We start from the raw sequence: 24,308 nt of genomic DNA on the forward strand, positions 1-24,308 counted from the left end.
TTCATACTTTATTTTTCAGGAAGGAGGAAAAAAAAATGCATGTCCTGTCTGACATCTGGTAGAGTTTTAATTACAAATGGAGGCCTTAACTGATCAAGTCCCTGTATCATTTAAATAGAGAAACCAGTAGGAAAAGCAGGGGTCTCCTTCTTCAAAAAATCATAACATATAATTTCAAACATATGCCCCCTAGTGTACAGAAATTGAGATATATACACAAGACTGTCAGCACCCGGAGTGTAGGGCTGGGTCCCTAGCACACCTGATACACAGAAAGTAGTCAGTGTAGGTCCACGGAATAAAGAAATGAGTAGCGTTCCTTTACACATCTGGGCAGGGTAGGTTGTCATGAAAATATTCACACCAATGTATTAGACTAGTCAATACATATTTTTTTTAGCATCAGAAGCATGCACATCACACTAAATGTCTGGCCTGTTACCGTTTTGCTAGGAGCTCACACGTGTTCACCTGAAGTAGCATTCAGTTAGCTCGGAACACGGAGAGCCAGAAAGCGTCTGGCCTCACCTGCCAGTGAACCGAGGCCAAACTCTAATGAATAGTATCTTCTCCCCTTACTCTTTGGACACAGTGTGTCTATCCCACTGACCACTACAGACATTATAAGTGAAACATAAATCATAATGAAAGAAAGCTCTGCTAACTGGTTTAATCAGTTCAATAACGAGGCTGAGGCAACGCACGGTGTAATTCCTCCCTACTTCTCTAAGATGTCATTTGGCCTATAAAAAACCCTTTGGACCTCCCTAAGCCACAGTATATATTTTAACAGTAATCTTTAGGAATAGAAGTTAATAACCATCAACTCTGGCACAGCTCACATAAATGGCCCTGAAGAGTGAGCTGTTGATCACAAATAAAGCTGATGATTTAAACAGTCCCTGGTTGATGCTTGAGCAAAGGATCTCTTTCCTGGTTCCCAAAGCAGAACACGGCCTTTGCATGGTTGAGGAGGGCATTCGGGCCCTGGTCTTTGAGCACGATCCCAGTACTGTTGCCTACCAGTTTGTACTCCTTGTGTTTTCTGAAAACAATGTGTTAGACAGATTAACAAAAGATCTCTACCTGAACTACGTTACTTTCTATAATCTCTTACATGCCAAGTACAAGAGGGTTAATTTCATTTAACCCAAGCCACAGCTTCTAAGACATTGATGTCTTATGAAAGTATAGTTTTTTCCTTTCTTCATGGAAGAAATGTGCCTGCCTATTCTAATTTGTGATTATATGGTAAATAAACTGACACAATTTTGTAAAGTTACTGGTATCTAGTAGCATTTTTAGGACTTACAAAAAAAAAAACCCACAGCAAAATTAATCGTCTAGTTTGGTATTCATCATTCACTGGAAGATTTTTCTCCCCTACCCAAACTGTTTAAAAGCAAAAAAGGGAAAATGGCCCATTTTATGCAGAAATATGCAACTTATTTTTGACAATATACTATAACAATTTAAAGTGTTAAAAGTAGCAACTTACTTGTATACCAAAAGGGTGATCACAGTGACAAATAAGGCTAAGCAGCCCACGGAGACCAGGGCACCATTTGCCATTCTTGAAGGGGAAGCTGGGTCTTAAAACAGAAGCAAGACAGTATTAGTGACATCCTCCGCCTAAGGGACATGCTACTTGTAATGCAATTAAATAAATGAGGAAGGGAGCTATCCGAAGATATATGGCTCCCTCTGGGTTTTCAGTAATCTTTTCCATTAAATAATACATAGTCTTTGGGTCAGCTTATCTTCCATTTAGAGAATGAGTTAGCATGTCTGGAACACTGTGTAAGGGCTCAGAAGAGAGATGTCATGTCCTGGAGACACATGCTCAGGTCTCAGCTGACCCTGCAGCTCCCACATGGTGAAGGGCTCCATGACCCTGCCCACTGCTCCTCTGGCCCCATCTCCTACTACCTACCTTCCAGCTGTGCTAAAAATCCTGGAGTGGCCTACCCTTCCCCTGGTCTTTCAAATCTCCATGCCCTCTGCCAGGAACGTCCTTCCCCTGGGCTCATTTCAAGCGTTCACCCCTGCGGGGTGACTTCTGGACATTCATGAGGGCTGAGGGCTCTGGGTCATGACACCTGCCTGTGTCACTCCTCTACGTGCCTCTCTCCCTCTGCCTCGACCACACTGTGTGGCAATTAATGCTTTATAGATGCTTCTTTCCTTCTCCCAGACTGTGGGATTGTGTCTTCTCTGTATTCCCAGAAGCCAGCAAATTAACTTGTCTTGTCCCTATTGTCAAAGAGGAACTGGAGTTGATCTCTTTTTTTCTCCATCCCGTCCACCACTGCGCAGTTCCAGCCACCAGCCTCCCCCCCACTCAAAAGGACATCTTGTCTACCTGCTTCCACTCTCACCTTCCCGTGATCTTTGCTTCCCTTGGTAGCAAATGATCTTTAAAGGCATCTATCAGAGCATGCTTCAAGCCTGCCGGAGGCTCCTTATACACAGAATAAAACTCAAGCCCTACCCATGGTCTACAACCGTCTAGATGGACTGCTCATTCCTGAAAGTCAGGCTTCAGTTCAGAGGAGGCTTTCCACAAGCAGATGCCGCAGGGTAGGCAGGACTGTCACTGACCTCCCCAATCTGGAGAGCCAACCTCTGTCCCCCCTCTCCGCCATGCTTGTCACTCTCCATGCCAGGACATTCTTCACAATGTCATCTTATGTGTGATCTCTTTCAGCCCACAAAAGCAGGGCTCACAAAAGCCTTCTTCCTCTTGTTCCCCACTCTGTCTGGAACTGTGTATCTCAGGTCTACAGCTCTGCTGGGCACGGAGTAGATGCTCAATGAATATTTGTTGAAAGAATTGCAGGTGCTTCATGAGTGTTCATGGAATCAATGAGTAAAAGTCATTCCTGCTCAAAGTCTATGGGTCTGCTTTTGATCAAAGATCTGTTTCTGAAATTCTGATTTTGAAGCCCAAGCCATCAGGTTACAATCCCCCCTGGATTAAAAGCTCTCTTTCTGAGCTTCCTTTATTTGGATTTTGAAAATGGCTCAGGTCACCTAAAGTTCTCACTCACTGTAAGAAGAAGGAAAGGAAAGCCAATACCTAAACATCTAATCTGGTAAGAGAGCAGTGGTTTGCCAGCTCCTAGGAGGCTTCGTGGAATAGGGTATGACCCTGAAAGTCTGTTCTAAGAACTCCCCACAGCTGCCCTAGAGTAACCCCAGCAGCTCCTGGAGACAGCTCGAAGACCAGCGCTCCAACCTGTCTCCTTTCTCCCCATCCTCCCAGCTCCCCACTGGGGGTCCCAGCATAAGCAGCCTTGGCAGAAGCAGGGCACCTTTGTCTCCTGGTTTTGTTTTTAAATCAGTGCCTTAGATCTCACCAACTATAAGCCCTCATACACATAACTCTATGTATAGTTACTTAAGCTTGTCTTTCAATGATGTTAAAGCTGCCTTTTATACGGTTAATGAGTAGATCTCTGTTTCAGTACATTTTACCTTATGAGACAGGCTCCAAATCCAAAGAGTTGTGTTAGTCATGAGGTCGTATGGGACAATACTCAAATCAAGCAGCAACAGTAAGTGTTGTCATGTGTGCACAATTTAATCTCGTTCCCATTTCTGCCCAAAGCGCTTCTTCTAAAACAGTGTCTTACAACAAAGTCAACTGTAAGTGAAACTCAGTGAGGGTCACCAGGTGAGGTCCTAATTTGGTGAATGGGAAAACTGGAAGCCACCAGTAAATGACCATTTCTCAGTGAAGTTCCTTAGTCCACTTTGCCAGCATTTCCCCTCCCCAAGCACCAGCAGGGGAAAGAGTAGATTTTCTGGTGAACACTGACTAGGCAAGCTGGTTTGTTACTGTTTCAGGATAATGCCTGGTAGACTTTGAGAAGGGAAAGAGAGGACACATGGCAAGTTAGAAAGGAGCCAGCAGTCCACCTGCTTTCTCATTTCTCTTCTTGGCTTTATGTCTTTGCCTAGGTGGATTCTTATGACAATGGGTACCAGTCTCCCCGTTTTATAATTTAATTGGAGAACACTGTTATTTTTTGATGTTAGGCTTCAAACTTTTCCCTTGACATATAAATCTCTTCGAGCATGCCGTGATCATATCCCATTACTGGTCCACGATCACAGCTGATTTTTTTCATCAAAAGACTTATCTTTGGTCATTTCACTGGGTCTCTCTCTCTCATCCCTTCCCTAAGTAGATTTGCTGTGGGACTTTCATGCCAGTTGTCAAATCCACATTAATGACAGTTCAGTGATTTTTGCAATGAAATAAAATTAAACACGGATAGTGAAGCCTTTGAAGGGCTTTAGCATAGGACACACACAGTACCTGTGATATGAAATGTTCTTACAACCACAAAACAACACTTACCTCTTGCAGAGACAGAGACGAGGGTGCTCGTGAGGGCCAGACTTGTATTATCACTGAGGGTCAGGTTCATACAGTATGTCCCAGACCCACTGAAGGCTCTTCTCACAGTCAGCAAGCAAGTGTCATCTGTGTCCACATCTACAGGGTCACAGACTGTGTTGTAGGTGATCTGGCAGGTAGGGTCAGAAACTATGGTACAGACCTCTGTGGGCATGCTGAGGGGAAAGACAGCACCAGGGGAGGGAGATATAGTATCAGTTTAAAAGGGACAATCATAATCATTACCTGTCCATAAAATTGACTAGAATTCCATTTGAATTCCACTAGAATTAATTTGGATCCTATTCTTTAATTCTTGCATACGATGTAAGAATATCAAATCATTTGATGTCAAATTGTCACATATAATTTACTTCTAAACAAGCCTGGGTATGAGCTACTATTTCCCCTGTATCCTCAGAAAGGTGTGGCTCTGGGGGTGGAGGAGGAAGAAATTATGACTGAACCCTGTCCAAAGGCAAGGGGCTGTTGGAAACTGTGTGAAGCCCAAGTCATTCCTCCACACCTGGGCTCCCTAGAATGCCTGCAGGTGTGGTCCGCTGAGGTGTCGGGCAAAGATACTAGTAAATGCCAGAGCCGGCCCACCTGGGTCCCCACAGAGGTGGAACAGTGATAGCAACAGCGGCGGCTGAGTCGGGCTTTACTACGTGCAAGACACAAAGCTGTAGATGTGTGACATGGCCTTGATTATTCCTCTCATAGGAAGATGAGGAAAGTAAAATAAGCTTAGTGTAGGAGGCGACAAACCAGCTCGGCGAGGGGGAGACAACTGGGAGACTAACACGGGCCGTTAAGGGTGGAGCTGGGACTTGAATAACCGAGGCTGGACGACCACGAGGCGACATGGCTGTGCATTACTGCATCAGCACTGTTTCCCTTGTGGGTGGACCTCCTGGATGGAGAGACCTTGCTCCGATGCTTGATCTGGTGAGGCATGGGGCGCATGGAGGACACCCGCTCTTCTCAGCTGGCTTCGTTCCTCCAACAGCTTTTCCTCAATGTTCTGTCATCGTCACCCCTCACCTCTCCCTAAGGTGGAGAGCTTCTTAGCTATCCCTTTTTATCAAATAAGGCCACATTTTTATACCATCTCATTCCCTGCATTAATTTATACATTTACATACACGCATTTTAATTAACTAATTTATCCATGACACATATATTTGTGAATGCTTTAGCTTACTCAGTTAATTAATGTTGTATTTATTAACTTATATTTAGTCTATTAACTTCTGTTAGTCTATTATATAGTTCTAACCAAACCGTACGAGGTCAAATTATATAATGCATTTGAAAAAGCTTTGTAGGGGCGCCGGTGGCTCAGCTGTTAAGTGTCTGCCTTGGCTCAGGTCATGATCCCAGAGTCCTGGGATTGCACTGGGCTCCCTGCTGGACGGGGAGTCAGCTCTTCCCTCTCCCTCTGCCTGCCTTGTACTTGCTCTCTCTCCTGGGCTCACAGTCTCTCTAGCAAATAAATAAAATCTTTTTAAAAAGACTAAAATATAAAACTTAAAAAAAAAAAAAGAAAAAGCTTTGTAAAGTTTAGAGATACAGGATTATTGGGCACTGCTATTAATTCATGCTAGGACATGGCCATTCCACACTGGCTTCCCTCAAGCAAAGATCCTAGGCCTCAAGGAGCCTAGGATCTGGGCTCCGAGACAGACCACAGCCTGTGAACCATGCTCTGTGGGTACCCACCATCTATGGGGCAAGTTCTGTAATCACCGTGTGCCTCAGTGGACCCATCTGTAAAACGAGGAGACTCAGGATTGGGTAAGGATTCAATAGGAGAACCGATGTAAAATGTTAAGAACACAGTAAGTGTTCAATCAATAATTACTCTTCAATTTCATCAGTAATTTAAAGGTAATGAGCATTGTTCAATCTAGCAAAACGAGTGCTTCTGAGCCCCTCCTGGGGCCCTTCCTGGTTGTGGCTGACTGATGAGCTGGGAATCTAGATCAGCTTCGAAGGGGAGCTGGTGTGACGGCCTCTGCTCAGGCCTTGGTCTGATCCTCTGAACGAGATGTACTCACATCCCTTGACAGGTCACAACAAAATCCACCAGCGACTTGTCAGGCTGTGGCACGGGCGTCACAACGTCTGTCATCTGGATGATGCTGACCTCCAGAATTCCATCTAACAAAACACCCACCCAGAAAAACACATCAAAATACAGCAAAAACCAGACCGAATTATTCCTTCACAAATCAGAAAGCCACACAAAACAGAGACACGGCATTCTTGCGCCCATCTGGGAGTCTAGCCCGCAGTGTGGATACGTGTATATGCAGCATGTTCAAAGTGAAACCCAATTACTCCTCATTCCAACCTGGCCCTTGGTTTCTGGAGCCTGTGAATGTCTTAGAAGGCTGCACTCCTTCTGGGCAGGAATTTTAGAGAAAGGTAACCCCCGGGGAAGACGCAGGCCTCGGGCTCCGGCCCAGCCGGCTTCCCTCAGCCCCGGGGTGCAGAGTTGGGGGTTTACCCCCATCTCCAGAACTGGGGTGCCTTGGCTGGGCTTCGGCCCCCACCTGTCTTTTCTGTGGGGTGTCTGAGGGCAGTGTCCACAATACACAGCCATCTGTGGTAGCCCCGCTCATCCCTGTTCCTTACACACTAGGCGGGAGGCTTTGTGAAATCAGAGAGAGGAAGGAAGTGGCAGTTGTGGGAACTTGCTACTGGCCTTTCTTCAAAGGCAAGTTCCTTCAGATTTCTGGAATGAGCAGGGTGGGGGATGTAGGTCTGGGCAGACTCATTAGTAGGTGGGCCTCACACTGGGCTCGTTTCCACCAGAATGTCTGAGGAAGGCTGGCGTAGGTCAATCGGAATCTAGAAACTGGTGACGTGCTGGCTTTGTGCCCACGTGGCATTACCTTGAACAGAGAGCGAGGGCCCCTGCTCCCACCCCTCCAGAGTCAAGAGGGTGAGAGGGTGGCCCGGGGTAGATCCCAACATCCTTCCCCTGCTGCTCTTTTTTTTTTTTTTATTTTTTATTTTTTATTTTTTTTAAAGATTTTATTTATTTACTTGACAGATAGAGATCACAAGTAGGGAGAGAGGCAGGCAGAGAGAGAGAGAGGAGGAAGCAGGCTCCCCGGCAAGCAGAGAGCCCGATGTGGGGCTTGATCCCAAGACCCTGGGATCATGACCCGAGCGAAAGGCAGAGGCCTTAACCCACTGAGCCACCCAGGCGCCCCATCCCCTGCTGCTCTTACCTACAATCGTGATGGTGGCTTTAAAGTAACCGTATCTGTTAATATGGCAGGTTTCCTCAGGAGTCGCCCTCAACTCCGGGGGGCGGTCACCCGCTGATGCTGGAGAGTTGGATTAATAAGATTTTAGAGGAGTTGCTGAGAATGTAAAAGATTTACATAATACATAATAACCCCAAATCTAAACAGGTACTTGATAACCAACAATCTAAACATCTACCTGCCCTTTAGAAAAACATCAAGAGTTCTGAACTATTAAATTACTGCAGAAATTTGAAGTGAATATGAATGATTCACAGAGATGTGAGAACGAGCAGGCATTATCATTGTTAAATTATGTAAGTGAACACAATCGTGTATCTTCTTTAAACACGGGAATCAAATGAAAGGTAGACGCCATATTAAAATGTATGATACAATAATCATGATGAAATCAAGCAGGGTGTGACAGATAAAATTGTATGTTGGGGTGTCTGGATGGCTCAGTTGGTTAAGCGTCTGCCTTTGGCTCAGGTCATCATCCCTGGAGTCCTAGGGTCAAGCCACTCATCTGCTTGTGCTCTCTCTCTCTCATGCTCTCTCAAATAAAATCTTTAAAAAAATAAAATAAACTAATGTTAAATAAACTAACATTAAACCTTTACCATTTAGGAATTTTTAGACAGTTCTAGATATTACAGGAATCTACAAGTTATTTTAAATTTTCCATCTGGTCTCCTTATTTGTAAAGAAGACCATTGATACTTATAGAAAAAGAAGTTCTCCTACAGAAATATCAGAATGAAGCTATATGATTAAGTTGTTCAGTGCAGTTATATTTGTAACTGGAATTAGGATTAATTTAAATAACCATCAATAAGAGAATGGTTAAATAAATTACACACTTATACATACAACATTACTTATATTCTAAGTTTACACATACTATGAAATACTATGTAGCTATTTAATAATTGAGTTAAATTTTATGTACTGACAAGGGAAAGATGTCCTTGATATTTGTTAAGTGAAGAAAAATTATAGAACCATATGGATAGCATGACCCCATTTCCTTAAAAAGCAAAACAACACCTATGTATATTTATAAAATATGTTTGTAAAGGCATAGAAATAGATCAGAAAAGAAACACTTCCAGCTGTTACTAAGGTTTAACTCTTGGGAGGAGGATGTGAGTAGGGACTTTCACTTTTATTCTAGGCTTCTCTATTGTTAGAATTTTTATTAAGGAACATGTATTAATTTTGTAATTTAAAACATTACAAAAATAATGAATCAACATCAGTAATAACTTAGTGTCTTGATTAGATATTCCAGATTTAATGAGATCTCCTTTTATTAATAACACACTGTTACTACAATTTATTATTTATAACAGGTTTTGGTAAAAACAAGTGCAGCAAGTCTGGACATCAGGTTGGACAATTTACTCTGGGCTTGGTGATGGCGCCCTCTTGTGACCAGTGGGAGGATGGCAGTATATTACCATCCCCTTCAAATTGGGGTGCTGAGTACTCATGGCACAGGGGGTGGGAGGGGGCATTAGGTAGAAGCTAACACTTTCCAAAGTAGACTCTTAGGAACTTTTTAAATGGCCTCATATACTATTAGTAGAGAATGGGATTTAATTTATTATGCCTTATATCCAGAACAATCTTAATGTCTGGAGTCCTTACTCTCAAGGTACATTCTTTCTTGGGCCATTTGGAAACCACTTCCAAGTACAGCTGTGTTTTGATGGGACACTAGATGGATGTGGGCAGGGAAGGGAGGAGAATGGAAGTGGGGAGAAATGTGGGAGGAGGAAGACAGACAGTGGGGATGGCCTGAATGTTTATGAAGGGTGAAATGTATTCTCATAACGAGAAAAAAATGGGAGAGAATCAGAGACGTGATGGGGACACCTGGGTGGCTCAGTCAGTTAAGCATCTGCTTTAGCTCAAGTCAAGATCCCAGGGTCCTGGGATCGAGTTCCTCATCGAATGCCTTGCTCAGCGGGGAGCCTGCTTCTCCCTCTGCCTGCTGCTCCCCTGCCTGTGCTCTCTCCCTCCCAAATAAATAAATAAAATCTTAAAAAAAAGAAATGTGACGGGCCAGACATGGAAAGCATTTGTGCACATAACAAGGACCAGTACAAATTAGAAAGGTCAAAGAACCGCACTTAAGTCATGAAATTCTACTTGCAAAGTGGAATTTAAACATACTCTCCTTTCTTCCATATTCTAACAGCTTAAAATGGTGATAAAGTGGCTAAAGAATGACACGTACAGAACTGAATCACAGCAGACTCAGCACATGATTCTTTAAGCTAGGGCTCTAATTATGTAACCTGTATTAGTAGATTTTTTTTTTAATAGCTGTTAAGGAACCCCCCTCAAAGATCACCTGGAAAACACTTACATAAATGAGAGGTGGGTTTTGGAGGTTTGGGTGAAGGTGAAGGACAAGGTCCAGGCACTGCAGCTTGCACAGTGAGGTTAAGGCTGAAGGTTCCATTGAGCACATACGTGTGATTCAAAGTTGGGTTGTTGGAAACAAACAGACCAGTATTATCCCCGAAGTTCCACTTGTAGTCGATGGCCGACTCATTGAGGAAGTGACTAGGGTCATGAATCAGGACACTGAACATAATGGGGAGGTCCCTGAGGAAGGTTTCATCAGATAAATTTCTATCATTCTTCTGGTACATAGTCACAAATACAGGAACGTGATCTAAAAGATATACCCCAAAATAGAAAGAACACACAATTGCTTGATTTTAAGTAGATAACTTCGATAATGCTTTTAGGTTCAAAAATTAAAATGAAAATGAAGGGTGTCTGGGTGGCTCCATTGTTAAACATTTGCCTTCAGCTCAGGTCATGATCCTGGGGTCCTGGGATCCAGCCCTGCATCAGGCTCCCTGCTCAGCGGGAAGCCTGCTTCTTCCCTCCTACTCCCCCTGCCTTGTGTTCCCTCTCTCACTGGCTCTCTCTCTGTCAAATAAATAAATAAAACCTTAAAAAAAAAAACAAACCAGAAACTAAAACTAAAATGAGAGATAATTTAGCATTATTTCCCCTCTTCCTATGCAAGTTTGCTAGGGTTTTTCCAAGTTATTCTGGAAACACAGATGGAGTAAAATACATTTAAATATGTAAGCAAGGGAAGGAACCCATACAGATTGTAACCTAGCCCAGAACACTTAGCTCTAACACTTACTTATTCCACTAACATCACCAGAATGAAATGCCTCACCATCAGTTAACTTCAAGTTCACACCACTCACTCACCTGTTACCATGTACACGTCTTTCACTTTTGCGATGGGGACATATATGTGGTGGTGTCTTCTATAAACAATTACTTCCATGAGTTGGGGGCCAAGTGTCACATTGGCTGTGTTTATAGAAATTCTTGCTGAACCCCGTCCTAACTTCTGCAAATACTGACCTTTGAGAGGATGGAAATTTTTAGTTATTGGCCACATTACATGATCATTATAGGAAGTTGTTGTTTCTTTATGACTAATGACTGCCACTTAGAGAATGCTCTTGGAAAAGGCAAAACAGGATAGGGATATAGGTCCTGGCTACTTCAGAAAGGGAGATGGTGCTCATTTTATATAAAACCTTATAACATAAACCCACTGTTCCATAAATATAATTGTATATAGTTGGTTAAAATGGAAAGAGAAGTTTAGTGGGAAAATACTGTTTAGTCCTTAGTTTACAAATTAAAAAATGTTTGTAAGTAAGACGTCTGGCATGTGAAATACATTGTTTCCCAGAGAGTACCCATTCAAGGCAATAGTGAAGTGTCTAAGGGAGCTAAACAAATTTATCCAATATTGTTGTAACAATATTACCCTTTCAGCTGTATCAAGCAGTTTCTTTCTTTCTTTTTTAGGGGACTAGAATCCTCCATTTTCTAATAGAATTTGAATATAATAAAACAAATTAAGTGGTGAAAAAAGAGGTAGGGTACGGTAGACATAAAAAGTAATGTAGTGGTTCTATAAACACATTTCTAGGACATTCTTGACTCACTCTTTCTCTTTTTCCAGCCCTAACCTAAATCTGATTGCCACCAGCTAGCTAGTAAAAATGATTCCTATCCCTCAGGGCCCAAGGATTTTTCTAATGCTATTGACGCACCCAACACAGACGTGTGACTGAAAACAGGGATGCCGAGACAGATGCTTGTGCAGGTGTTTAAAGACCATGTTTAACACACAGTCAAAGATATCAGAAAAATACACTAATCTCAGGGATATGTGATTTGGAATCCCCTTTACCTGGAGCCGCAGAGGCAGTTCTTTTGCAGGTTGTAGGGGAAACAGGTGTCTCGCAGGGGGCTAGTTACACATGAGGAAAATGTTAGTCCTGGCGTTGGGAGACCATAGAAGTAAGTGTTAGTTGAAGGACAGTATCAGTTAACTTCAGATAAGGAAATTCAAAACAGTCTTGTTAGAAAAACAGCAGTTTCTGGGCTAAAAACTGGTTTTAATAGATATCTTAATTGAAAAGAGGAGTAACGAGAGACCGGAGTGCTAGTGAGCATACATGACTCCATGCAGATGGTCTGGTCAAAGAAATCATGACATTTGGGGAGCTGACTGACTGGGCCATGAAGGAACTGAAACAAAGTCAGCCTTCAACCCCAATTTAACTAGACGGGCATAATATTTGATAGATATTTTTTACTTTGTTAAGCTGATGTGTATTGCTAATGTGTTGTTCTGATTTATAAATGAGTTAACTGGACAAAGAAACTTTCTCTAATTTATGAAAAAAGACAAAACATTTAGAAGTTTGGAGACTGCATGGTTGGTGGCAGTTTTCAAACTGTCAGAGCCAGATGGCTCCTGGTGACATATTTAAGAACTTGGCAGCTTCGCTAATTATAACCTAAATTTGCTCCTCCTAAAAATAATCACTTCACCAATAATAAAACAAGAGTGGATACCATTTGTGGTTAAAAAAAAAAAAAGAGGGTAAGCTTTGTCAAAGAAGAACAGGGGTTAGATTATGTTATTTCTACACAATGGAATATTATGCAGTCATTAAAATATGTACATAAGGAATTTTAATGATACGATCAAGCACTCATGATAACAATATTGTGTATACATTCTAGTCTTAATCAAGGAACACTAGCAAAAAAAAAAATACCATTGTGTTAACAGTGATAATCTCTGGTGTTAATTATGGGTGATCTATTTTTCATTTGAACTCTTCCTGCATTTTCCAAATTTCCTACAAAGAGTGTAAGTTTCTTTCTTAAAAGATCTTTTGATAATAAAAAATTAAAAAAAAAATCAAATGCCCATCCGTGAGACATTAGAACAAATATTCCTATTTTTTGTATTACTGTTTTAGACAGAAAGAAACTGAATAGTTTTCTTTTAAGAAAGAAAAATGAATTATTTTCCCCCTTCTTCTAATTCCTTGGTGTTCTGAAGATTTGCCAAAGTTAAACAAGATATTCTTTTTTATCCCTCATGCTCCACCCCAGCTAAGGAAAGTTCACAGAGTAACTGTTGATAAACTCTTAGTGTTAGCATTCTTGCTTATAGAGTAAGAAAAGTGGGGAAAAAAAAGTTAAAATTTGAAGGGCAGGTAAAGAAGCATCTAAGAAGGTTTCATAAAGAGTCCAACCAAGTGTGTGAAAGACGTAGACAAAACTGCATCTCCTCCATCCAGGGTGGTGAGGGAAAGGCTTTCCATCGGGGAACTCGTGGTGGTGGTGCTGGCTGTGCTCATCTCCCCAGCCGCCTTCCTCGGCCCAGTTGTAAACATACAGGTCAGGAGATGGATCAGTAGCTAAACAGAGAAAGAAACAAGCCAGGCTTGTCATCTGGGCTCAGAATGCCCAATGCTCATCACTGAATTAAACACCTTTTCATATTTTCATAAATATATAAACATAGTTGGACAACTAAAACCCGAATTTTGAGAATTCATCTAGTGGTGTGTATTTATGACCCGTCTGTTTTCTGCCTATAGGCTGTATTTCAGTAAAATTACATATAAAGCAATTATTCAGGAAAAGCCAATCTAGAAATACTAGAATATATTTATTTTTAATACTGGATCTCACACCACAACTGTACTCAAACCAAAATGAGGGATGCTTTATCTTTTTATGTTGATACTGCTATCTGTAGTTGTTTGTTTTTTTTTTTAAAGATTTTATTTACTTATTTGACGACAAGTAGGCAGAGAGGCAGGCAGAGACAGAGAGGAGGAAGCAGGCTCCCTGCTGAGAAGAGAGCCTGATGCGGGGCTCCATCCCAGGACCCTGGGATCAGGACCTGAGTTGAAGGCAGAGGCTTTAACCCACTGAGCCACCCAGGCGCCCCTCTTTTTTTGTTTTTTGTTTTTTTAACCCTAAGTCATTTGGCACCAAACAACTCTCAACTCCTAGAGATTTTGGCAGACTCCTAAAAATAAGGACATTAACCTATATAACCACGGTATCATTACCACTCTTCCTATAGTCTGATCAAGGGTCACATACTGTATTTGGCTATTTTGTCTCTTCGAATAATTTGGAAAAAAAGATAGAAGTAAATACGGCAAAATTTTAAAATTGTTGAGTCTAGGTAGGAGGTTTTGGTATACTCAGTGTATCCTGATTTCAACTTTTTTGTATGTATGACAATTTCTTTTTAAGTAATCTCTACACCCAACGTGGGGCTCAAACTCACAACCCCAAGATCGAGAGCTGCACACTCTCCTGACTGAGCCAGCCAGGCGCCCCAACATATTTCATTGTAAACAAGTCATGACCAAAATCTTTTCATCTAGACCAGTTCCCTCACCCTCTTGGTTTTTTAATGTCACTGACATTTTTGAAGAATCTTTTTATTTATCAATATACTAGAGCCACTTTTATTTTTTATTCTTAAATTGTCCCAAATAGCCAGGGGGAGTCCTGGCAAGCTGGCTTCTGTGTCCTCGTGATGCGTCTCTGTTCGTCCGTGAGTATTTACGTACTTGGGCACACTAAGATGTACCAGACTCACCTGGTACTTGCTCTGCCCCAGACCTGCCATCAGTATTTAACTCAAAGGTCCCTGGTTCCTTTTTGTGGTGACAGGTATTACATAAAAATTTTCCTTAGACACAGGGATTCCTTCATATAAAAATGCTCAGAGGGCTAAAATGCCGTTTGAAACATTCATAAGAATTAGCATTTTTAGAAAGAGAAAAATTACTACAAATTTTAGACACTTTAAAAATATCAAACCCTTTTACATAGGATCTACTGTTTTCCTAGTAGAACAATGATAAATTAATAGGGAATGAACACAGTTTAATAGAAGTTCTAAGTCATAAAATCAGATTGTAAGTGTACTTAACAGTCTTGTCACTGATTGAAGAATATCAGTTATTAGCTCCGAGTTTTGGGGAATGTGCAGTTCTCGAGACAATTTCCTTTGACACATCTGTGTTCCTTTGTGCTCTTTAACATGTACAAAGAGCTTGCCTGCCTTAAGGGCAAAGCAAAACTACAACATACACATCTCAGCATTTGCACCAGCCACACAACACTGGGTTAAGCAATAATTGTAGGCAGAAATCAGTCTGATCAGCAAATGTTTCTCAGATCAGCTATTCTTCGAGTATCCAAAAGAATTTCGAGTAACCAAACCAAAATCTGAGAATCAACAAGGTATTCTCTGGATAATCAACTACACCAAGAAAAAGCCGAGCATGACGACGTTCCTCTTGAAGAAGGTTCCAAGTGGCAGAAAGCCACCAGTTTGCTCACGTGAGTTTGGCTAATGTTGATACAGGAACTGGATGGAGCAACATGTCCCTGTCATCCAATTTGAGGAGGGGGTGACATGGGGTGATAGCAAAGCACCTGTGTGCCTTTAGGTTTATGAGATGGGTCTCCAGTCGTTAGGAAAACTGGCCTATTCCTGTGGCATGGGTAACATTCCTTACCATTTCTGCAGTTCTTCTCATAGACTATGTTGCCAGTGACATCTTCCTTCTGGCATCTGGGGAACACCAGGTCTACTACAAACGTGATCGTTGAGCCCACAAGTGCTGGTGAATCACTGGTCAGAATCGCCTTCACGTGGCCTCCTAGCACATAGAAAAGTGCACTTTAGTGATCAAGCATCTTTTCCCTTTCGTTGACAAATAAAGTAGAGTTGAATCCACCAATAAGGACCAGAGCATCCTAATGTCTCTCTCTCTCTTTTTTTTTTTTTAAAGTGAACACTATGCCCGGCGTGGGGCTTGAACTCATGATCCAGAGATCAAGAGTCACATGCTCTACTGACAGCCCTCCCATCTTTACGCCTCTTAGCAATACATTATTTTCTGGATTCCTAACTTTTGCTTTCAGAGTACAACATTCTACAAGGGGGGAAAAAAGGAGGTCAGACCAATTAAAGAAGTCTTTGATCATAGAAAGAACATTTACTTGAGATAAAAAAGAATCTACTCAGCTGGATTGAAGAAACAAGTTTTAAAGGTTCGCATTTTTTAGACTCAAAACCGATGACTAAAGGACTCATTCTTTCATGCAAATGGGAAGATACTCACTTTCTGATAAACCACACTTCTGATATGGTCACAACTGCTTGAGTGTCTCAGCTCTTCTGAAGAGGACCACTCCTATATTATGTAAAGAGGTTCAGGGCGAAATCTGTTTGCTATCCAAAATCCTCCAAGAACTACAAACTTGTCAATTTCTAAGTGGATTAAAGTTGAGTGTGGGTGACTTAGAAAGTGACAATGTTGAGATAAAAAAAGGTTGCTAAATCGAGGTGCCTCCCACTTGGTAACTAGAGTACAGTCATTAGAAGCATCGTAAGCCATGTGATCTCCAAGTCTACAATGTAAGAGACTAAGTCAAATAGGAAATGACAGTTGTTTATCTTGAATATGTGATTTACCTTTCCAGGAGTTTTTCCACCTTGGGTCTTCCTTCCTCCATACTGGGTAGAGCTTTTCATTCCATTCATTCTCATCTGATGACCAGCCAGTTAGTTGACTGTGCTCCCTCGTATAATCAGAAGTTCTTTCATTGCTCAGCACGTCATGAAATCCTAGATCAGTATTTGAAAAACAAATTATTTTGCTTACTCCTTTCCTCATTCAGTACTTAACAGTACCTAAGTAGTCAAAGCAACTTCTCATTTCATAAGTTTGGAAAATCGTACTTAATATTTCCAGTAAGTCAAACAAATGGGTTTTTATTTGAATGTCTCCTGAAAATAGTTTAAATGCAACTATTCAGACCCTCATTTGACAGACAGACATCACAAGTAGGCAGAGAGGCAGGCAGAGAGAGGGAAGCAATCTCCCTGCAGAGCAAAGCACCTGATGCGGGGCTCAATCCCAGAACTCTCAGATTACAACCTGAGCCGAAGGCAGAGGCTTAACACACTGAGCCACCCAGGCACCCTCTTTATGTACTTTAAATAGTCAAGGAGGGGCACCTGGGCGGCACAGGTGGTTAAGCATCAGAAACTTGGCTTCTGCTCAGGTCCTAATTTCCGAGTCATGAGATGGAGCCCCATGTTGGCTCTGCGCTCAGTGCAGTCGGCCTGAGACTGTCTCTCCCTTTCCCTCTGCCTCCCCTTCCCCCATGCTTGCTTTCTCTAAAATAAGTCTTTTTTAAAAAATAATTTACTTATTTGACACAGAGAGAGAGAGCACCCAAGCACAAGCAGGGGGAACAGCAGGCAGAGGCAGAGGGAGAAGCCGACTCCCCAAGGAGCAGGGAGCCTGACACGGGACTCGATCCCAGGACCCCAGGATCATGATCTGAGCCGAAGGCAGATGCTTTTATTGACTGAGCCACCCAGGCATCCCATAAATAAATATTTTTAAAAACTAAATGAGCCAAGGAAAATTTCTGAAAGTTGGTATTTCTTAGCTATTATTTAATTTCTTAATACATATTCTCTGATTATTTGAATCTGATATGCTAGAATTAGGAAAACACTGATGCCAATGATATTCAGATCAGTTTTGGCATCTTTTCCCATTCTTACCTGTTCTCTTGGCTAAAAGAACGTCAGGCTCAGGAATGCCTCCAGGTTTCCAAGAGATGCAAACCTGTACTGGAGAGCCCACTGTTGAACAATCTTTTTTACGGCCCAGTATATGTTCTGAATTGGTGAATGTCCCATATGTACTATGTAATTTACAGTGCTTTTTAAAATATTATGTTAAGAGCTGGTTGGTAATGTTTTGAGACTTCTATGTTCCTGCTGATTTTCTGTTTGTTATTTCAATTACTGAGAGAGGAATGGTGAAATCTTTAATTATAATTATGGATTTGCCAATTTGCCAATTTCTTCTTACAGTTCTGTCAGTTAATGTATTTTGAAGCTCTGTTTAGAATTGCCAAGTCTTCATGAATTGATCCTCTTGCCATTATCTTTATTAATAGTCCTTGTTCTTAGGGATACTTTGATAGTAATGTTTAGTGGTTAACAGGTACATCTTCTTCTATCTTATTTTTAATGGATATATATATTTTTTTTAGATTTTATTTATTTATTTGACACAAGTAGGGAGAGAGGCAGGCAGAGAGAGAGAGGGAAGCAGGCTCCTTGCTGAGCAGAGAGCCTGATGCGGGACTCGATCTCAGGACCCTGAGATCAGGACCTGAGCCGAAGGCAGCGGCTTAACCCACTGAGCTACCCAGGCACCCATGGATATATATATTTGAAGTGGGTTTCTTATAGACAGTACATTGGTTTTTTTTTTTTTAATGTAGCCTAAAAATCTCTACCTTTCATTCAGAGTGTTCAGGTGATTTATATTTACTGTATTAATACTGTGGGATTTAAGTCTACCATCTTGTTATTTTTCTATCTGTCCCATTTGTTCTTTCTTCCTTTTTCTTCTTTTCCTGTATTTTTTGGGGTTATTTCTGGAGTCTATATTAGCTCCACTTCTGGCTTATTAGCTGTATCTTTTTGTTTTGTGTGGTCACTTCAGGGTTTATAAAATTCTAGTTCTTCTGAAATTCGTTCTAATCTCAGGTTGATGTCTTTTTTCCTTGCCTGACAACTCCAGTGGTCACATGGTCTCTCCTCTCTTTGAGGATTGTTCAGACTGGCTGGCTGCCTACCTAACAGCCATTTCCAGGCCGCACTCCTACTCTTTTTTACCCCTTGTCGCAGAGCTTCTACTATAACCGCTTAAAATTCCAGCAGCTGACTTCCTTAGATTTCCTTACAGTATTGGCAGATGCAGCTGATTAGAACCTGGCCAGTCAGAACCGAAAGGAAGTCTTCTAAGGGCTTCTGTGAAGTTTTCCTCTCTCTCTCATCTGTCTATCCATATACATACACACACACATACATATAACAAACTCCATTTTGTTCACATCAGAAGTGATTTGGGGGACAGTAATGTAGTGACGTGAAGCTAAGAGCTGGGACAGCCATACTTAACCATGAGGGCACAAATCTGAAGAGGCAAACCAACACACTAAGGAGGTCGGAGTGGATGGAAGAGAAGAAAGAGTTCTCAATGTTGTCGAGTTCTTGCTCTAGCTTTTCCTGCCTCTGGACTCAAGGTTAAGGTAAAAAGTATCTTGCTCAACCTATTTGAGTATTGTTACAGCCAAGAAGTCAATTGTCTAGAACTCACAGCTAATCCCTAACCGTACATTATGATAAACTGTCCTCTCATGTGGCCTTGTATCGTCTGAACCCACAGAGCCAGAAATACAATCTTCTCCTGAATACTGGAGGAGGACTGCCACAAGGTGTGGTATTTGGCAGGTGCTCAGAGAAGTCATTTTGAATGGATGCCACCAACCTCTATCTTCTATTTATCCTTTTTGGTAGAAGGAGGCAAAAGCCTGTTGTTTCCTTCTTATAAGGGAGACAGATGAAATGGGAAAGAATATTGAAATGAATATTGAACAATGTAGATGTCTTACGATGGGTGAATGTTACAAGACTTGGTTTCTTTTTTTTTTTTAATATTTTATTTATTTGACAGAGAGAGGTCACAAGTAGGCAGAGAGGGAGGCAGAGAGAGGGAGAAACAGGCTCCCCACTGAGCAGAGAGCCCGATGCGGGGCTCGATTCCAGGACCCTGAGATCATGACCTGAGCCGAAGGCAGAGGCTTAAACCACTGACCCACCCAGGTGCCCCAAGACTTGGTTTCTTGATTTTGTTGCTAAACAGGCTGTGTTGACCTCAGATCATGTTTCCTCTGGGCTTCCAAATCAGACAAAAATCAAGTAAGACAAAATCCGAATGTCTTATGATTCTGTAAGATTATTTTTATTTGGAAACAGATACTAAGTGAGGGTGGGAAATGTAGGTTTATCAGTAAATGTTTATAACTGGATATACATTCGAATTGAGTCATGGAGTGGTAGAATATTCAATTTGGAAAAAACAGGTCAAATCACTTCATTTTACAGATGAAGAAATTCAGGCGTAGAGAAGTGACAGAATTCACTCGGGGTCACTTTTAATGGAGTGGAAATGAAGATTCACATGTTTGGATTCCCAGGACTAATTTTTTTTCCACTGTTCTGAAGAGTCTTCCTCCTCCACAGATCCTGAGAGAAAGTGAGTGGTTCCAGGAACAATCAAAATACGAGTTTCTCCTCTGATTATAGAGGTCAGAAGTCAAGGAACATCAAGGAAAAACAAACTTAAAAGAGGGACAAGGAATAGATACATGGATCCGGGGAACAGAATGGAGAATGTTGAAATAGACCCACAAATATGCCTTACTGATTTTTGACAGAGATGCAAGAACAACCCAATGGAATTTCAAAAGACAGCCTTTTCAATAAATGGTGCTATCAGAAAGTAAAAAACATAGGAGAAATTTTCAGGCTCTAGGCTAGGCAAGAATTCTTTGACTTGACACCAAAGACACGATCCATAAAAGGAAAAATGATAAATTAGACCTCATTAAGACGAAAAACATTTGTTCTGTGAAATAGCATGTGAAGAAGATGAAAAGGCAAATTACAAACTGGGACAGAATATTTGCAAACCACATTTCCAGTAAAGGACTGCTATCTAGAATATATAAAGAACTTTCAAAACTCATTAAAAAATCCAATTAAAAAAATGGATAAAAGACTTGAATAAACATTACACTGAAGAGGATACACAGATGGCAAAGAGACACATGAGATGTCCAGTTTCATTAACCAGTGGAGAAACGCACATTAAAACCACAGTGGGGTATCACTCTACAACTATCAGAATGACTAAAAAAATAAAAATAAAAAAATAACAGTGATATATCAAACATAGGCAAGAATGTGAAGACACGGGATCACTCATACACTGCTGGTGGGAACAAAACATGGTTCGGCCACCCCGGAAAACAGTTTGGCAGTTTCCTGGAAAACTAAACATGCAACCAAAACATTGTACTCTTGGGCATGTCACAGTCTTAAGAAATTAAGACTTATGGTCACCCAAAAACCTACACATGAATGTTCATAGCAACTTTATTCATAGCAGTGCAAACTGGAACAATCCAGATGTCTCAAAAATGGGTGAATGTTTAAACAAACCGTGGTATATACATACTGTGGAATCTACCCAGCAATAAAGAACTATTCATACATGCAACACTTCAATAAATTATGTTGCATTTAAAAAGCCGATGCCCCTAAATTACATATTGTAATGATTCTGTGGATAACATTCCTGAAGTAACAAGATGATAAAATGATAAAAACGGGAGAATGGATCAGCGGTTGCCAGGGCAGGGGGGTGTGATGGGAAGGGGAAGTTGGTTTGGCTACAGAGGGTTTGAGGGACCCTTGTCGTGATGGAGCGGTTTGGTATTCTGACTGTAACAGTGTCAATATCCTGGCTGTGATTTTGTGCAATAATTCTTTAAGAGGTTACCATTGGGAGAAACTGGGTAAGGTACACAGGGGAATCGCTTTGCATTTTTTCTTAAGCTGCATGTGAAGCTACAATGACCTCAAAAAGCTAAGTTAAAAAATAGAACAAAAGGGGTGCCTGGGTGGCTCAGTTGGTTAAGCGACTGCATTCGGCTCAGGTCATGATCCCAGGGTCCTGGGATCGAGTCCCCACATCGGGCTCCCTGGTCTGTGGGGAGCCTGCTTCTCCCTCTCCCTCTGCTGCTCTGCCTGCTTGTGCTCTCTCGGTCTGTCAAATAAATAAAATATTAAAAAAAAAAATAGACAAAAGACACCCAAGAGTAAGCAGGTTTTAAAAGAAAAAAAGGTGTGGGGAGGGGGAGTTCGAAGTGAAGGGAAATGGAGTCACAGCCTGCACTGATACGGCTTTTCTCTCTCCACTCTAGACTCTCACCCCAGCAAAAGGGTGGTGGCCAGGTTGCTTGTTAACTGCTCCGTCGACACCTGCAGGCCTGCTCGCCCTCTGACCACCCCCCTTCATGCTCTCTCAAACAAGCAAATAAATTAAAATTAAAAAAAAGAGTTGGACGCTTAACCCACTAAACCACCCAGGTGACCCACAAGAGGAGCTTCTGAAACAAGGAGGCTCCAACCTGACCTCCCCAAGGGTCTGCTTTCATCAGTCTGGGCATCGGTTGTTAGAAAGCCCCCAACCTCAAAGGTGAGACTCGAACAGAGCCCTGGGAGCCTTGGCTCTTCTCTCAGTAACCTCACCCTAACGGCAGCAAGCTCCCGGAGGTCTGTGCAAAAGGTCCCAACAGGACTAGGCACAGCTTCTGGGCGGGGATGATCTGTGAACGTGGCTCTAGATTCGGGGCCCTGTTTCATTTGAGCCCTCTACACTACTGGATAGAAACTAGATAAAGTTTAGTGGGTGGCACTGCTTTGTTTTAAGCCAGAAAGACTGTTCCTCACACCAGCACCTTCCCCTTGTCTGGCGAGACAAGGTGGCAACTGCAGTGGGGGAGGGGAAAGCACCCCAGAGGGACGCCTGGGTGGCTCAGTGGGTTAAGCCTCTGCTCAGGTCATGATCTCAGGGTCCCGGGATGGAGCCCCGTATCGGGCTCTCTGCTCAGCGGGGAGTCTGCTTCCCCCTCTCTCTCAGCCTGCTGCTCTGCCTACTTGTGATCTGTCAAATAAATACAATCTTTAAAAAAAAAAAATCCCCCCCCAGAGAGGGGCCGGCATGGTTACTTTCCCAGAGCCTGAAGCCAAGAACGAGCAGGGGGCATTCTGCTGTAGAGTCAACGTTTCCAAAGGTTTCAAGCACGAAAGCTTCCTGAGAACCTTCATGAAGTCCACCCCCTGGCGTGGACAGCGTTACCTTAGACAACGCATCACTTCGGCCGACAGAGAATGGGTTAAAACACACTCGTGTACTCACGTCTGGCGGCATCGAGCGGCAATCTTGCAGCCAGAAGCAGAAAGCCCAGCAAACAGTGGAGACATGCCATGCTGAATTCTCAAAGACCCAGGCAATCAAGGTTTAACTTTTAACTCTCCGGGCTCCATCCGCTAAGAACAGCCGCGGCTGCTCTGGCCTCTCCCTGCCCTGATCCTTGTTTTAATTAAATGCAGGGTGCCTCGGGGCAGATCATGTGATGGTATTAAGCAGTCTTGCCTGATCTGGTCTCCCAAGTTCAAGCTCTTAAAAACTCATGTGCTTCTGACTCACTCACTCTTAGCCTCTGTTTTCTCTTTATACCAGTACACTGTGTTACGATTCCACATTTCCAGCTAGAGTGACTTCCTATCCTATGGCCCCATTTTCATATCCTTCACCAAATAGTACTTCAAACTCCAACCTCATCGGTTCAACTTGCTGCAGGTCCTTTACTGATCCACGCACCCCGCTCCTTTAGAGGGCCAGCTCTCCCCAGAGCTAAGGAAGGCTTGTACGTTCCCTTCTCCCCGGAGGAGACACAACTGGGCGGGGGGGTGGTGGTGGAGTTACAGCTTCCATCACTTGAAATTGGGGGTTACATATGAGTAATAGCATATGTGGGCCAGAGGGTGCTTGAAACACATGCCCAGGCCTCCAGTTGCTAAGAAATGTCCTTATAGGCCCATTTAGGACACCCGAGCAGTTCCATAGAACTTCTGGAACGAACTGCCTGATTTCTGGTCACTGATCTGCAAGTATTTCTGTGTTGTACCTCCCAAGGCCGATTGCCTAAAACATAGTGTGTGTTTATTTCATGTCACAGAAAGCAGGCATTAGATGAAAAACCAAGCTTGCCTAGAACAAATCATTTCTGGTTATACAATGTGCAGAAAACGTGGCAGCATGAACACTGGACAGCCTGGGTTCTTTCTGTAAGTCCCAGCCACACGACCTTCTTCAGTATATATGGAAGTCCTAATGGGGGGCGGGGGAGGCAGGTTGGAGGCATTAATTTAGGTTTCTGCAGTGCTAACAAGGCATAGGAAGAAAGTCTGTGAAACTGCCGTCGGCCAAGCAGGTGTGGGCAGCTCCTTGCCCAGGGCCACGTGCAGCTCTTTAAAGCTCCTCTTACATACTTTGAAGCACGTATGAAGAGAACAAACAGCACAGAAATAAAACTATTTTCAAACATGGATGAATAAATGAACAATGGAAGTATTTATTTTATGGAATGTGAATAATCTACATCATTGTGTGTTTTTTAACAACATGTTTAACTTTTTTTTTTAAACAATTATTTATTTTACAGAGAGCACAAGCAGGCAGAGTGTCAGGCACAGAGAGGGGGGAAGCAGGCTCCCCGCCGAGCAGGGAGCCTGATGC

General features: G+C 42.3%; 1 protein-coding gene across 1 annotated transcript; it reads right to left on the bottom strand.

The window, feature by feature from the left end:
• On the bottom strand, positions 1–23,142 carry GPNMB (glycoprotein nmb). Its single transcript, XM_046021332.1, has 11 exons — positions 22,926–23,142; positions 16,541–16,693; positions 15,579–15,722; positions 13,281–13,445; positions 10,915–11,073; positions 10,043–10,354; positions 7,648–7,746; positions 6,466–6,568; positions 4,367–4,581; positions 1,499–1,592; positions 1–1,045 (listed from the first exon to the last, which is right to left on the bottom strand). The coding sequence occupies exons 1-11, from the start codon at positions 22,993–22,995 to the stop codon at positions 892–894; spliced, it is 1,668 nt and encodes a 555-aa protein (XP_045877288.1). The 5' UTR covers positions 22,996–23,142; the 3' UTR covers positions 1–891.
• Positions 23,143–24,308: the final 1,166 nt, after the last annotated feature.

Source organism: Meles meles, chromosome 10, assembly GCF_922984935.1.
Source record: "Meles meles chromosome 10, mMelMel3.1 paternal haplotype, whole genome shotgun sequence".
Classification (NCBI taxonomy): domain Eukaryota; kingdom Metazoa; phylum Chordata; class Mammalia; order Carnivora; family Mustelidae; genus Meles; species Meles meles.

Excerpts from the sequence above, each read along its gene's own strand:
- GPNMB (XM_046021332.1), bottom strand. The coding sequence starts at position 22,995 with ATGGCATGTCTCCACTGTTTGCTGGGCTTTCTGCTTCTGGCTGCAAGA. Across the intron at positions 7,747-10,042 it reads AAAACCCACCTCTCATTTAT|CATCAGCGGGTGACCGCCCC; the intron begins GTAAGTGTTTTC and ends CCAACTCTCCAG. Across the intron at positions 1,046-1,498 it reads ATCACCCTTTTGGTATACAA|AAAACACAAGGAGTACAAAC; the intron begins GTAAGTTGCTAC and ends CATTGTTTTCAG.